Raw genomic sequence first — 15,729 nt, 5'->3', positions numbered from 1 at the left:
AGTATAACCATTTGAATAACATGAGTGGGTTGTATCAATATTGTCCATTTAGTGGCTCTTTAGGAGATGAATCTTGGATCAGCCATTTGTTTTTTGTAAATTTTTGGCAAGTCTTAACATTTTTCAATTAAAATTACTTATGGAACTTGCTTGGCACAGAGTAAGGGCTTAATAGAAGTGAGAATTCAAAATTGTCTTCTAGTGGATGTTCTAAGTTGCCTTTTTTCCTAATATTTGGTAATATCTTGGATTCTCTTTCTAAATTAAAGTAAACTCATGGTAAATGTGTTTGTTTTCCTTCATTTCTGGTAAGGCTGAAATTTGGTTGTGCTGTGATCACTATTGCACCATAATTTACACAGCCCTGGTGAGAGTCAGCACTTTGGATTTTGAACACTTAAAAAAACTCTTTACCCACAGCTGAACTTGCTGGGAAGTTCATTTTCAGGCATTTCCCAAAACTCATTGCCTTCTTTTAATAAACATCAGTATATTTCCAGTTATTCCATTACAGATGAAAATTATGCAGGTAAACCCTTGTCTTTTGCTGTCTTTGTCAGAAATATAACACAGGACTGGATGTGTCTTTTGGCATTCTGAATACATTCTGAATATTCTTAAGGTCTTCTGGAACCTTTCTCTCTTCATACTTAACCACTCCCAACCTCTTCACAGTCTAGTGCCTGATTATTCAGTACTTCAGGCACTACTCTTCCCTCTTCTAACAGATTAGAAAGGCACCAAAGGGTGACTCATTAAGTGTGTTAGGTAAAGCAGCAATAACTACAAGGAATGTCTCGCTCAAATATTGTCTGAGTAGTATTTACAGTTCAGTTCAGTTCAGTCACTCAGTCATGTCCAACTCCTTCCGACCCTATGGACTGCAGCACGCCAAGCCTCCCTGTCCATCACCAACTCCTGGAGTTTACTAAAACTCATGTCCATTGAGCCGGTGATGTCATTCAACCATCTTATCTTCTGAAATCCCCTTCTCTTCCCGCCTTCAATCTTTCCCAGTATCAGGGTTTTTTAAAATGAGTCAGTTCTTCACATCAGGTGGCCAAAGTATTGGAGTTTCAGCTTCAACATCAGTCCTTCCAATGAATATTCAGGACTGATTTCCTTTAGGATGGACAGGTTGGATCTCCTTGCTGTCCAAGGGACTCTCAAGAGTCTTCTCCAACACCACAGTTCAAAAACATCAATTCTTCAGCACTCAGCTTTCTTTATAGTTCAACTCTGACATCCATATATGACTACTGGAAAAACCATAGCTTTGACTAGACTGACCTTTATTGGCAAAGTAATGTCTCTGCTTTTTAATATGTTGTCTAGGTTGGTCACAACTTTTCTTCCAAGGAGCAATTGTCTTTTAATTTCATGGCTGCAGTCACCATCTGAAGTGATTTTAGACCCCCCCCAAAATTAAGTCTGTCACTGTTTCCCCATCTATTTGCTATGAAGTTATGGTGCCAGGTACCATGATCTTAGTTTTCTGAATGTTGAGTTTTAAGCCAATTTTTTCACTCTCCTCTTTCACTTTCATCAACAGGTGCTTTATTTCTTCTTTGCTTTTTTCCATAGGGGTGGTGTCATCTGCATATCTGGAGTTATTGATATTTCTCCCGGCAATCTCGATTCCAGCTTGTTCTTAATCCAGCTCAGCATTTCTCAGGATGTACTCTGCATATAAGTTAAATAAGCAGGGTGACAATATACAGCCTTGATGTACTCCTTTTCCTATTTGGAACCAGTCTGTTGTTCCATGTCCAGTTCTAACTGTTGCTTCCTGACCTGCAAACATATTTCTCAGGAGGCAGGTCAGATGGTCTGGTATTCCCAGCTCTTTAAGAATGTTCCAGAGTTTGTTGTGGTCTACACAGTCAAAGGCTTTGGCATAGTCAATAAAGAGGAAGTAGATGTTTTTCTGGAACTCTCTTGCTTTTTTGATGATCCAACACATGTTGGCAATTTGATCTCTGGTTCCTCTGCATTTTCTAAATCCAGCTTGAACATCTGGAAGTTCACAGTTCATGTACTGTCGAAGCCTGGCTTGGAGAATTTTGAGCATTGCTTTGCTAGTGCGTGAGATGACTGCAATTGTGTGGTAGTTTGAGCATTTTTTGGCATTGCCTTTCTTTGGAAGAGTTGTATTTTCAGGCCCATTTATATTCCTGAGTCTTTTCATGCTTGTCTTTCCCCACTGGGCTTTAGAACTTCAGGAAGGAAACAACTTTCTCCAACAGGTTCTGTTTTTTAAAATTTCATCCTGCTGTTGGCAGTCCAAACTAATACTCAAAGTCACAACTTTTCCTAATAGTTAGTGCTTTTCAGAAATGGCTTCCTCTCACACTAGTATCCAAGCTCCACTGGACTTAATGCTCAGCTTGAGCTAACTCAAGTTTTGTTTTGAGAGTTGTGGAGACTTCCACTCTGAACCAAAGTGCTTTTTAAAAAAAAATCCCTATTTATCTTGTCACTCAGAAATTAATCATTTACATTTCAAAACAGCAATTTCCAGTCCTAGCACACACACACACAAAGACTGGGGTTACGGTTTCTAAATACTCTCAGAGTTCTAAATACTCTCAAAAGTCCCACTTGCTCGTGGCATCAGATCTTGATGATAATATTGAGGTTTCTAGTGCCCTTTGACTCAGTTGATTGCAAAAGTCCTAATTCTGCCCTGTTCCACCCAGTTTCTTCCTAACTGAGGAGGAAGAAGCTCTCAGTTCAGAGTTTTGACCTGTATTTTTTTTTTACGCTGGGCTTTTGCTGACTATTGTGCAGCTGAATTCATTTGGAGAGTGCTGCTGCTAGTTCACTCTCTTCCTTCCAGATATTTTCAGGTGCAACCTGTGATCTTTGAGCTTCCGTTGGTCACAATTGTCAACACTTACCATGAAGCCTGTGTCAGGGAGAAAGTCCCCAGTTCTGTACCTCCTTGGGATTCTGACTGTGCTCCTCTGCCCTGACGGCTTACAAGGTGAGTAAAATCGTTGCGGATTCTCAGGTCCCAGAAAAGCAATTAGAAAAGTATTCAATTAATAGCAAGAAGGTAGTTAAACCAATCAATTGCAAATATATTCATTCCATATTAGGAATTTTAAAATTATGATCAAATTGAAATGTTTTATATTACTTTGTGGGAGGTATAATAACTTGTTTTACTAATGTCAATTTCAGTTAACAAATTGCTTTACCAATGTTATAATAAATTGTTTATTAACTTCTATTTTATTAATGGAACAACTGAATTCCCAAATATTTTCAGAATGTTTTTTTAGTACTTTTATATTTATATTATTATCATTATTAGAGAAACAGTTATTTTGTATGAATTCCTGGGGGTCTGCTCTAGTAAACAGATAATGAATTGTGGGAATGAAATGAACAGCATGGGGAACATGGTCAACAGTATTGTAATAGGCTTGTATGATGACAGATAGTAACTAGATTATCGTGGTGAGCATTTATAAAGGGCTTCCCTGGTGGTTCAGATGGTTAAGAATCTACCTGCAGTGCAGAAGATGCAGGTTGCATCCCTGGGTCAGGAATATCCCCTGGAGAAGGAAATGGCAACCTACTCCAGTATTCTTGCCTGGGAAATCTCATGGACAGAGGAGCCTAGTGAACTACAGTCCATGGAGTGACAAAGAGTTGGACATGACTGAGCAATAGAACATGCATGCATTTTATAAGGTAAATAAATGTGTTGTACACCTAGATTGAACATAATGTTGAGTTCAATTACATTTCAGTTAAAAAAAAGAATAAACTGCAAATAACATTACTTTCATAATGATACATAAATATGAACTCACAAATGCTTGTAATTTCTTAATTTTTCAATTAGTTTATTACACTCAGAGATAATTTTTGTTTCTAATCCATTGACGTGTTATTACCTTCTCTTAAGCAAAATTGAAATTGTAACTGTTACCACTAATTCTGAGAAAATGAACTAGAATCTTAAGTCATATGTAAAAAAGCTCTCTGTAAATGACATTTTATATATGTAAAGTTTAATTTTTTGCAGTTTGGTAATATTTATAAATTAATCAGCATTGAGAAGATTTGATAATACCTGTAGGACTCTATGGAGAAATGTGACTAGAGCATTTAGTTGTGCTTTATATAAATGAAATCTGTGCATTAAAGGTGATTTTTTAAATCAGAAAATGTGATTTCTGTTTTTCCTATTGATAACTTAAAATATGTACAAAGCTTCAAATACTTATTACTCAGATCCAACAATTATCAACTCATGACCATTCTTGTTTTAACCATATCCACATCCATTTTTCCCAGTCTAAGTTATTTAGAAGGAAATCTTGGATATTACTTCTGAATATTTTAGCATATATCTCTAAAAGATAGGCATTCTTTCTTAAAAGCTATGACAAACCATTATCATATGTAAAATTAAGTAATGATTACATAATATCAAGTATCTAGGTTTCAAATTTTCCTGATTGTCTTATTTATAAATGTTTTTGTAACTTTATTTATTCAAATTAGAATCCAAGTAAGGTCTACACATCACAGTTGATTCATATGCCTCTTGAGTTTCTTTTAATGTATAGATCCTTTTCTTTTTCTTATATGATTTTTCTTTTGTCTAATTTAATTTCTAAAGAGGATATGGTGGTATCATTATTTTGGAGGCTTCTTCTGCAAAAAAGATGAAAATAATTGAGAGAAGGCTAAAAAAGTCAATATAGAATTATAAACTTCTTCAAGTGTTTGGCTAGGAATTGGACCTGATGATTTTTTAACTTATTTAGCAAGTAATAGATTCTCTTTTGTGTATATATGTGTGTATGTGTGTGTGTGTGTGTGTGTGTGTGTGTGTGGTGTATTTATTCTACCAACCTTCCACGTTCATCTTTGAATTTCTATTTCCATTGGGTAAGTCAGTAAAGAAAGGCCATATATCATTGGTCAAGAAGTCCTGTGAGCTATTAATTTATCTTTTGAATAAATTCCTTCTTTTTCATTTCCTTAATTCCTCCATTGTTTATGGAATTATGCCTTTAACCCAGCCTATTGTTTAAAACCTGTCATAATCTGATCCCAGTTTCATAGCCTACCTCTCACACTTCTCCCCTATGTGATTCTCTAGTCAAACTAGCCTATTAACCAACCATAAATATTCCCATGTGATTTGCTCCCTCTCATTCTTGCTAACATAATTCCCCCTCAATATAAAATGCCTCATCAATGCAGCTAACTATCCAATACCAAGTCCTGCCCCTAGGAGGCATTTTCCTGGCATATTTACGCATGGGATTTCTCTTCCTCTTCTTATAATACATATTTTCTGCTTTCTTTTGACAAATACCATAGTCTGCCTGCTATTTTGACTTAACTATTTATATGCCATCCTCACTATTTTAACGAGGCTCCAATGTGACCCTTAATATTCTCCATGGAGTTTAGTGCAACAATCTTATGTCTATTGTGTTACTAAAAATTTATTTCACGTAAGCCTCAGGAAGGGTTATACTTGAGCTCTAGACTTCCTGTATAGGTAACATCACCTTCTCACAAATATCTGTTTGGGAACTGCCCCTTTCAGAGGAACATTCTAAGTGTCTGTGGTATGGAGAGTTATGAAATGTGCTCCCTGCCCTCAAGATGCAAAAGGAGAATAAAGATCTGTTTGTCTACTTATCTATCTGTCAGCACAGATATACACACACACATACCCCACAACATAACTGCCAAACCAGTGAGACAAAAATAGAATGTCTTTAACAGATTTGAAGACTTGTACTTCACTCATTGTGTGATTTATTTGCTTAGTCTTTCTATTTATACTTTATTGATTAGTCTGTTTCTTCATCTGTAAATGAGGATGACAATGACACTCAAGTAAGGTTTTTATGTTTTTGTTTTTTAAAATTAAATGAAATGTTGTAAGTGAAGTGCTTAACACGGTGCTTAGGACATAGATAGATACACCTGTTATTGCTAACAAGAAATGTAGTTCAGAGAAACCAAATATTGTTGTGTGCCAGAGTTGGTCAGGTGCATTCACAAATGTGATAATGTGATTTGAAAGAAAAAAAAATTTTTTTGGTCATTTGGTCATTCAGAAAATGTGTATTTGGTCTTTGTCCAAGGTTCCTGGCTCACAGCTCCCAAAACTCTGATAATATCCTAAGTAAAGATGATGAGAAAGGTGTCTAATGAACTAACTTCAGAACCCCAACTAAAGAAGGGTGCTCAAGTCGCTTCAGTCATGTTTGACTCTTTGGACTATAGCTCGCAAGGCTCCTCTTTACCTGGGTTTCTCCAGGCAGGAATACTGGAGTAGGTTGCCATGCTCTCCTCCAGGGGATCTTCCCAACCCAGGGATTGAACCCAAATCTCCTGTGTCTCCTGCATAGCAAGCGGATTCTTGACTGCTGAACCATGAGTAAGCCCAAAGATGGACAGTGGTTGCTAATCATGATTAGAGGGTTGGAATTATCAGTCTTACCCTCTGCCTCTGGTGAGGAGGCAGGGGTTGGAGGTTGAATCAATTGCTAATGACCAATGTTTTTATTAGCCGTATCTATGTGATAAAGCCTCCATAAAACCCCCAAAAGATGGGACTTAGAGAGCTTCTGGTTGGTGAATATGTAGAGGTGCAGGAAAACTGGCATTTCTGGAGATGGCATGGAAGCTCTGTGCCCCTTTCACACACTTTGCCCTTTGCATCTCTTCCGTATGGCTGTTCCTGAGTTATATCCTTTTACAATAAATCTGGTAAGTTAAATATTTCTCTGATTTCTGTGAGGTGCTCTAGAAAATTCACTGAACCCAGGTTTACTCTATAACTTTAATCTTTTATTTATAGAAGACACAAAATTATGAAAGCTTTCCAAGTCCTGATAAACCTAACATCTGTTTCTTAAAATTATGTGTATTTGCCAATATTTTAAAATTATTAACTAAATCCTCCAAGGCTATGTGAAATTTGATATAATGTCTTTGTATGGGTTAATTCTTATTTCATTATTGAAGTAATTTCAGAAAACATTTTCTAATATTCTCTTCTATAAAAGATGCAAAACCACAGAATATTCTTGGGATTGATGGGTACGGAAGTGATATGGTATTCTGGATTTGCACAGTCCCTACAAGTTTTCACAGAACAATGTCTCTTGATCACGAATGTTTCTTTAGTAACTTTAGTTAAAAAAAAAAAAAAAAGACTGACTCTAAGCTTTAATTACTGGAAGTCTTCCACTGTCCTCAAGTAGCCCATTCTCTCTGCTGAGGGCAGTGTATTGCCAAGACCATGGTCTGCGTGGAGCAGAACTGCCCTGACTCAGTCCCTCCCTTGTGTGACCTTGGGAAAGTTACTGTACTTCTCTGTGTTTCCTCATCTATGAAATGAAAATAATAATAATAATGCATACCTCATAGGGTTGTTTGGGAGAATTAAATGAGTTAATATTTGTTAAATGCTTTAAGTACTGCCTGACATTTTATGGTAAATGCTTATACTCATATTTTGCTAAATATTTAAACTTATTGAAAAAAGAAAACAGTTGTATACAAGGTGAGGATCAGTTCTCTTTCCCTCAGATAACCTTATACATACCTCCTTTCCTTAATTTCCGGCCACATAGTAATAGAGGAGCACAGTCCTTCTTTGGTGCTTCCTTCATAGCTCAGTTGGTAAAGAATCTGCCTGCAATGCTGGAGACCCGGGTTCGATCCTTGGGTTGGGAAGATCCCCTGGAGAAGGAAATGGAAACCCACTCAGTATTCTTGCCTGGAGAATCCCATGGACAGAGAAGCCTGGCAGGCTACAGTCCCTGAAGTCACAAGAGTTGGACACGACTTAGTCACTAAACCACCACCACCACATTTCTTCTTTGTGAATAATTCCAATTATCTTATGGGCAATGAAATTTATTGGGAAGGATAAAAGTCTTTCAATCGATCACTTTAGTTGAATGCTGCTTTGTTTAATGTGCTGCTTTGTTTAAACAACAATAACAACAAAAACCTCTTCTCTCTCTTTCACCATTGAAGGTTGTAGTCCACCACCTGAAGTTAAACATGGACACTTTATGTATATTCAAAGAGAAATATTGGGAACTGATGTGGTTGAGTATGAATGTCAGGAAGGATATACTCTAGTTGGAGAGGCTAGAATCTCCTGCAGATTTCTCGGGTGGTCATCACCGGCTCCTCAGTGTAAAGGTAATCTAGGTTCTCTGGAGGCAGAATAGCACTAAGAGATAGAGCTACTATGGAGTAATTCAGAAGTGACTCTGAGAGAACGCGTCCTCCCAGCCAGAGGTAGAGTTGTCATGAGCATGTGCTTGAGCCTGAGTGAGGTCCACTGTGGTTTAATTCCCACATATCCAATAAATGGCACCTCAAATTCTTATAGAGGCCAGAACCTTTCATGGGAGAGTTGACTGATAGGGTTGACCTCCTTATTGGGTAAGTGGCTATTATGGCACAATAAGGAAAATGTTCCTAAAGGTTATTTAAATCATTTCACTCATAATAACTCCAGGAGCTGAGTTACTGGCGCTATTTTTTTTTTTTTTTTTTTACACAAGATGAAACTGAGGCAAGAAGAGAGGTCCCATAGGGCAGAAGTTAACAGCTCAGAACAGCCCCTAGGCTCTCACTTTTGCTTTGCAGCTGCAATTATGTGATGTGGGGCAAGGCATTTAACTTCCCTGTGTCTCAGTTGCCTCATCTCTAAGGTGGAGATAACCATAGGGCCTCCCTCACAGAGTTGCTGAAAGCTTACTTTAAATGATGTACATATTGTGTTTGCACACAGGTGATTCCAGCCAGAGCTCCATAAATACTTGCCAGTATTGGTAGTAGTAATAGTAGTGTATCAGTAGCATAGAAAAGAAAGGTAGAATTCAGCAATATTTTTATCCTTTTTAAATGCTATTATTAGTGTTAAAATGTGTTGTATCTGAGATATTCACAATGCTAAGAAAATGTGTCTTGATTACAGCTCTATGCCAAAAACCAGAAATATCAAATGGAAAGCTGTCTGTGGAGAAGGATCAATATGTCAGCCCTGAAACTGTCACCGTCAGGTGTGACCCTGGCTATAGGATGGTTGGTTCCCAGAACATCCTTTGCTCAGAGAACAAATTCTGGAGTCCGGATGTGCCCAAGTGTGAGAAGGTGAGTAACAGCCAATGAATTTTATGTCATATGACACCTCAAAATTAATTAAAGGGAAATGGGATGGTTCATAAAATAGAAAAAGAAATAATATGTCTTAAAGGTCTATTTCAGTTGAGGGGGGTGAATTTATGAGGTGTCTATTGGCTTTTTCCACCTTACAGTAGGTCATCTCAGGTGTGTGAACAAAAGAGTCTTATTGACCAGATATCTAGTCTTTAGTATTTCCTCCAATAAATTATGTGGTTTTGCTCCATTTCTGGTTGGTCAGCAGAACTGATGTGCTAGTTGTTTTTGGGGGGGATTTTCTTCCTGCTTATACTTCCTCTGTGTTTGGCACTGATGCTGATTATTATTTGAGAACAAACACAGACTGAGCTCTCAGGAAAATATTTTTCTAGGATCCAAAATATTTTTCTGGAGTTTCCTACCCATCATCAGTCCTGGGGTAGTTCTTCATTTTCCAGTCTTTCTTATGTCATAAGACTTCCTGAAGAAGCTCACCCTTTACAAGGATGAGGAAACTTTCTGAAATCATTCTTTTTGTTTCCTCTTTCAGGTATCTGCTGAAGTTTGTGAGGCAGTCTTTAAAGGCCAAAAACTCCTAAAGTGTCTCCCGAATGCCATGGAAGCAAAGGTGGCCCTGGAGTTACATAAATTGTCTCTGGAGATTGAAAAACTGGAGCAAGAAAAACGCAAATTGGAAATTGCTTGAGGCTTTCTCTTGGATACATTCTCAGGAAAGAAGTTGCAGTATCAGTATGCTTCACTGTGCAGGAGAGTTCTTGCCACACTCACACAAAATACAGGATGCTTGGGGCTGGTGCACTGGGATGACCCAGAGGGATGGTATGGGGAGGGAGGTGGGAGGGGGTTCAGGATTGGGAACATGTGTACACCCGTGGCGGATTCATGTTGATGTATGGCAAAATCAATACAATATTGTAACGTAATTAGCCTCTAATTAAAATAAATAAATTTAAAAAATACAGTATTTTTTACCTTACTAACTTCTACAGTTGTGACTTTCTTATTCTTTGATTAGCTGTAGGATCTATAGTGATGCTTATTCCTGATGCTGATAATTCATATCTTCTCTCTTTTTGCTTCCTGACCAGTCTGCCTTGGATTTATCAATTTTATTGATACATGTTTTATGGCTTAGAATGTGGCACTTGTTCAATATTCCATGTATTCTTGTAAAGACTGTGTGTTTTGCTGCTGAGTGGTACTCCCTATAAATGTCAATTAGGTAAAGTTGGTTGCTAATATGGTTCCAGTCTTCTCTACCCTGGCTGATTTTCAGTCTATTTGTTCTATCAATGATTGGAAGAAGGGGTATCAAAATTCTCTTTGTAGGTTTGTCTATTATTTCCTCTAGCTTTTAGTTTTTGCTTCCTATACTTTAAAGTACTATTATTAGGGGCATAAATGTTTAGAATTTGTATCTTCTTGATAACTGACCCTTTTTTATTATGTAATAAACTTCTTTATCTTTCAGAATGTTTTTTTGTTCTCAAATATATTCAAACATATTTGGTTGATATTAATATAACCCATTATCTTTTATTTTTCTGTAAATTTCTAGAATAAATTCTGAGAGCCAAAATGTATAAATTTCAGTAGCTACATTTAAAAAGTAAAATTAAATATTTGAAATTAGTTTCAATAATGTATTTTATTTAGAGTCATTTTGATATGTAATCAATGTGAAAGTTATTAGCATTGTATTTAACATTCTTTTCTTCATACTAAATCCTAAAAATGCAGTATATATATATATAAGTGTGTATATATATGTGTGTGTGTGTATATATATATATATACTTAATATATATATATACTTAAATGCAGTATATATAAGTGTATATATATACTTATATATGCAGTATAATAAGTATATATATATTTAAATATATATATATACACACTGTATTTAAGTATAGATATATTTAAATTAAAGCACATCTAAATTTGAACTAGCCATATTTGAAATACTCAGTAACCACATGTGGCTAATAACTGTATTAAACAAAGTGATTCCAGATTTTCCACAATGTGTATGTTAACAAGTATTAGTATACCTTGCAATCTGGAAGCTGTAAAGAAGAAAAGTGCAGAGAACGAAGTGCCAGGTACAAGACATGAGGATGTTTCTCTATGGATAAATTATGCAACATTATAGAAATGCTAGTACTTGAAGTTAAGGAGTAACTGAAATTAAAAGAATTCAATATGCTAACTGCTGCAGCTCTTAAAAATTCACATAGTAATGGTATGCTACTCAAACTTTAACTATTGAGTTCCTGATTTGGAAACCATTTATATAGTTGTTTACGAAAATGATAGTCTTTTATCCCAAGCCATACAGAATGGCGCTTTGTGCTATAGACACTAGTGCAGATTTGGGGAGCTAGAGATGGTATAGGACATATCCCAGGCTTCTGAAGGGTCCCGTGGGAGTGGAATGAGTACACTAAGTGGATAGGAAGGAAGGAAAGCCTGAGGAAGCCTGAGGCTTTGAAAAGGAAGCCTGAGGCCTGGGTTGGAGACTGCCCTTTTATGGCAGATGGCAAAAAATGGCCACAGATGCTTCCTGTCCTTGTATCTACATCTTTAAGAATCCCTCCAATTTGAGGTAGAAGCTTTCTTCATCCTTTGAGTTTGGGCTACTTTGTCATTTGCTTTGGCCAATGGGACAAAAGTAACAAATATGATATAAGCAGAACCTTGCAAATCACTTTGTGCATTAGGGTTCCCCTTGTTGCTGCTCTTGAAATCCTATGTCCACCATCATGTGAATAAGTCTAGGCTATCTTGCTGGCTGATGAAAAAGATATATGCCCCTTCTTTGTCTCAGCTGATAGCAGATATGTGAGGCCATGGAAACTAGCCAGTCTCCAGTCAACTCGCCGACAGACTACAGGCACCTAAGCTAGGCAAACTGAGACAAGCTGAGCTTGAACCATATCAGAAAGACTTCCCAGAAGAATCCTTGTTTATAAGTAATTGCTTTAGGTAACTACATTTTGGAACTGTTTTGAAGCAAAAGCCAGTCAAAAAGCTCCTTTAATTTGCTTGCAGTTTGTAAAACTATGCCACAGAAAGGATTAAAGTTATTGGCGGTCATGCCAAGTTATCCACACCAAGCATCTTGCAGGCAGGGCTTATTATACATGGGACAGATTTAGCTTACAAAGGACTGATTTAGATTTTTAAACATGAGATAATTCCTTTTTTGTTATTTTTTTGAGGTGAACATTGTTCTGGCTTTTGTGGTAAAGGCAACCTTGGAGGAAGAGACTGAGGTGTTCACCCAAAGCATTCTTTCCAACACATGAGAGTAAACCCTGACTTGAGTGCAGATGGAAAGTAAGTGTAACAGAGGCTTGTTCTCCTAATGCTGCTACAGACCATCTGATACCAAGAGCTGTTCTCTGTAACGGTGCGAGAGAAATGCCATGACTGACAGTGCAGACTTCTCCATGGTCCTAATGAATCAGGCCCAGCAAGGAAGCAGGAAACAGGAAGGCTTACAGAGACGCTGCAGGCAATGCCCTGGAAGAACAGCTGTTCCGGGTGAGGGTGCTGAGGCCGATAAGGATATATCTCAAAATAACAATTACATTTTGTCTTCTTCCAGTTTATCTGAGAGAGAATCATGTAGTACATTTGTTTAAAAACAAACAATTCTTTGGAGCAAGGTAGCCATGGATAGAGAAAATTGCTATCAGGAAAAGTCAGCCAAAGAGGATGTTTACTGTATTGACAAAGGTTATGTATCTGAAGCACAGGTCATCAGAAGGGACCCAGAGTGCCCAGCCTGGTCTTGGGGGAAGAAATGAATCAGGAATCCAACATGATACCTTTAGAAACTGTGCAGCCTAGGAATAAATTCACCCAAGGAGATGAAAAAACCTAAACCTGTAAGGCTTGAGGAAAGAAATGAAAGACAACACAAATAAATGGAAAGGTATATTGTGCCCATGGATTAGAAGAATCAATATCCTTAAAATGTCCATACTATTCAAAACAATCTACAGACTCACTGCAATCCTTAACAAAATATAGGACTAGAGCAAGTTATTTGAAAATTTGTATGGAACTACAAAAGACCCAGAATAGCCAAAAAAATCTTGCAAAAGAATAATACAACTGGAGATATCATACTTCCAGACTTGGAACTGTACTATAGAATTACAGTAATCAAAATAGTATGATTTTGGCACAAAAACAGACCCATGAATCAGTGGTACAGAATAGAATGCAGAAACAAAACCATGTTCATATGATCAATTAATCGACAACAAAGGAGGCAAGAATATACAATGGGGAAAAGACAGTCTCTTTAATAAACAGTGTTGGAAAACTGAAGAGCTACATGCTAAAGAAAGAATCTATATAATTTTCTTATATTATGTACCAAAATAAGCTCAAAATGGATTAAAGACTGAAATGTAAGACCAAAAGCCATAAAATTCCTAGAAAAACATAGGCAATAACGCTTTGACATCAGTCTTAGCGATACTTTTTTGTATATGTCTTCTTAGGCAAGGAAAACAAAATAAAAAATGAACAAATGGGTACATCAAGCTAAAAAGCTTTTCATAGCAAAGAAAACCACCAACAAAATGAAAAGGTGAAAATATATTTGCAAATGATATATTTGAATAGGGGTTTATATCTAAAATATATAAACTGTTCATAAAACTCAATTTCAACAAAACAGAACAAAGTAGACAACTTGAGTAGATGTTCTTTCCAAAGACATACAAATGACCAACATGAAAATATGCTCAACATAACTAATGATCCGGGAAATGCAAATCAAAACCACAATGAGCTACCACCTCACACACATCTGTCAGAAGGGCTGTTTTATTTTATTTTTTAAATTAATTAATTTATTTTAATTGGAGGCTAGTTACTTTACAGTATTGTAGTGGTTTTTGCCATACACTGACATGAATCAGCCATAGGTGTATATGTGTTCCACATCCTGAACCCCCATCCCATCTCCCTTCCCCATCCCATCCCTCATGGTCATCCTAGTGCACCAGCCCTGAGCACCCTGTCTCATGCATCGAACCTGGACTGGCGATCTATTTCACGTATGATAACGTACATGTTTCAATGCTATTCTCTCAAATCATCCCACCCTCATCTTCTCCCACAGAGTCCAAAAGTCTGTTCTTTATATCTGTGTCTCTTTTGCTGTCTCACATATAGGGTCATCATTACTATCTTTCGAAATTCCATATATATGCGTTAATATACTGTATTGGTGTTTTTATTTCTGACTTACTTCACTCTGTATAATAGACTCTAGTTTCATCTGCCTCATTAGAACTGATTCAAATGTGTTCTTTTTAATAACTGAGTAATATTCTACTGTGTACCACAGCTTTCTTATCCATTCGTCTGCCGATGGACATCTATGTTGCTTCCATGTCCTGCCTATTGTAAACAGTGCTGAGATGAACATTGGGGTAAACGTGTGTATTTCAATTCTGGTTTCCTCGATGTATATGCCCAGCAGTGGGATTGCTGGGTCATATGGCTGTTCTATTTCCAGTCTTTTAAGGAATCTCCACACTGTTCTCCACAGTGGCTGTACTAGTTTGCATTCCCACCAACAGTGTAAGAGTCCCTAACCCTTTTCTCTGCACTCTTTCCAGCATTTATTGTTTGTAGACTTTTGGACAGCAGCCATTCTGACTGGCGTGAGATGGTACCTCACTGTGGTTTTGATTTTCATTTCTCTGATAATGAGTGATATTGAGCATCTTTTCATGTGTTTATTAGCCATCTGTACGTAGAATGGCTATTTTAGAAAGACAAGAAAGAAGCATTGGCAAAGATGTGGGGAAAAGGGAACACTTGTACACTGTTGGTTGGAATGTAAATTAGTGCTGTCATGAAAAACAGTGTGAAAGTCACTTGAAAATTTAAAAATAGAATGACCATATGATTCAGCAATTTTACTTCTGGGTGTTTATCCAAATAAAATTAAAAACAGATTAATTAGAAAAAGTTATATGCACCCCAATGTTCAAATTGAAGCATTATTTACAATAGCCAAGATATAGAATCAATCTAAGTGTTCATGCATAGATGAATGGATAGAGAAGATATGATATGTATACATAGAGAATGAAAAGAATGAAAATTTTCCATTGCAACAATATGAGTGGATCTGCAGGGTGTTATACTAAGTGAAGTAAGTCAGACAGAGGAAAACAAAGACCATATGATTTCATTTATATGTAGAATCTAAAAAACAAGACAAATTAACAAACAAAACAAAACAGAAACAGACTCAAAATGCAGAGAACAAAGAAGTTTGTTGCCAGAGAGGAGGGGGTTGGGGGATGGATGAAATAGTTGAAGGGAATTAAAAGGTACAAACGTCCATCTGTAAGATAAATATGTCATGGGGATGAGATAGATATATAGGGAATGTGGTCATTAATATTAACCGTTATGATGATGGATGTAACTGGTCTTCCTGATTATTTCACCATGTGTAAAATATTAAATCACTATGTTGCACATGTGAGACTA

The 15,729-nt window shown here is 36.8% G+C and overlaps 1 protein-coding gene across 2 annotated transcripts; it reads left to right on the top strand.

Annotated features, from left to right (window-relative positions):
• The first annotated feature begins 2,730 nt into the window (after window positions 1-2,730).
• Window positions 2,731-10,668, top strand: LOC147357055 (apolipoprotein R-like). 2 transcript variants are annotated; one of them, XM_086342799.1, is made up of 4 exons: window positions 2,731-2,986; window positions 8,035-8,205; window positions 8,990-9,165; window positions 9,725-10,668. In XM_086342799.1, exons 1-4 carry the CDS (start codon window positions 2,902-2,904, stop codon window positions 9,878-9,880), a joined length of 588 nt encoding a protein of 195 aa, XP_086198925.1. In that variant the 5' UTR covers window positions 2,731-2,901; the 3' UTR covers window positions 9,881-10,668. The 2 variants fall into 2 exon arrangements, with proteins under 2 accessions (XP_086198925.1, XP_086198926.1); XM_086342800.1 differs by lacking the exon at window positions 8,035-8,205 and having other exon boundaries at window positions 2,757-2,986.
• The last annotated feature ends 5,061 nt before the right edge of the window (window positions 10,669-15,729 follow it).

This window comes from Bos grunniens, chromosome 16 (assembly GCF_055505025.1).
Source record: "Bos grunniens cultivar Pamir isolate PY7600 chromosome 16, Bosgru_T2T1.0, whole genome shotgun sequence".
NCBI lineage: Eukaryota > Metazoa > Chordata > Mammalia > Artiodactyla > Bovidae > Bos > Bos grunniens.
This window is presented reverse-complemented; position numbering and strand designations above follow the sequence as displayed.

Excerpts from the sequence above, each read along its gene's own strand:
- LOC147357055 (XM_086342799.1), top strand. The coding sequence starts at position 2,902 with ATGAAGCCTGTGTCAGGGAGAAAGTCCCCAGTTCTGTACCTCCTTGGG. Across the intron at positions 2,987-8,034 it reads CTGCCCTGACGGCTTACAAG|GTTGTAGTCCACCACCTGAA; the intron begins GTGAGTAAAATC and ends TCACCATTGAAG. Across the intron at positions 8,206-8,989 it reads ACCGGCTCCTCAGTGTAAAG|CTCTATGCCAAAAACCAGAA; the intron begins GTAATCTAGGTT and ends TCTTGATTACAG.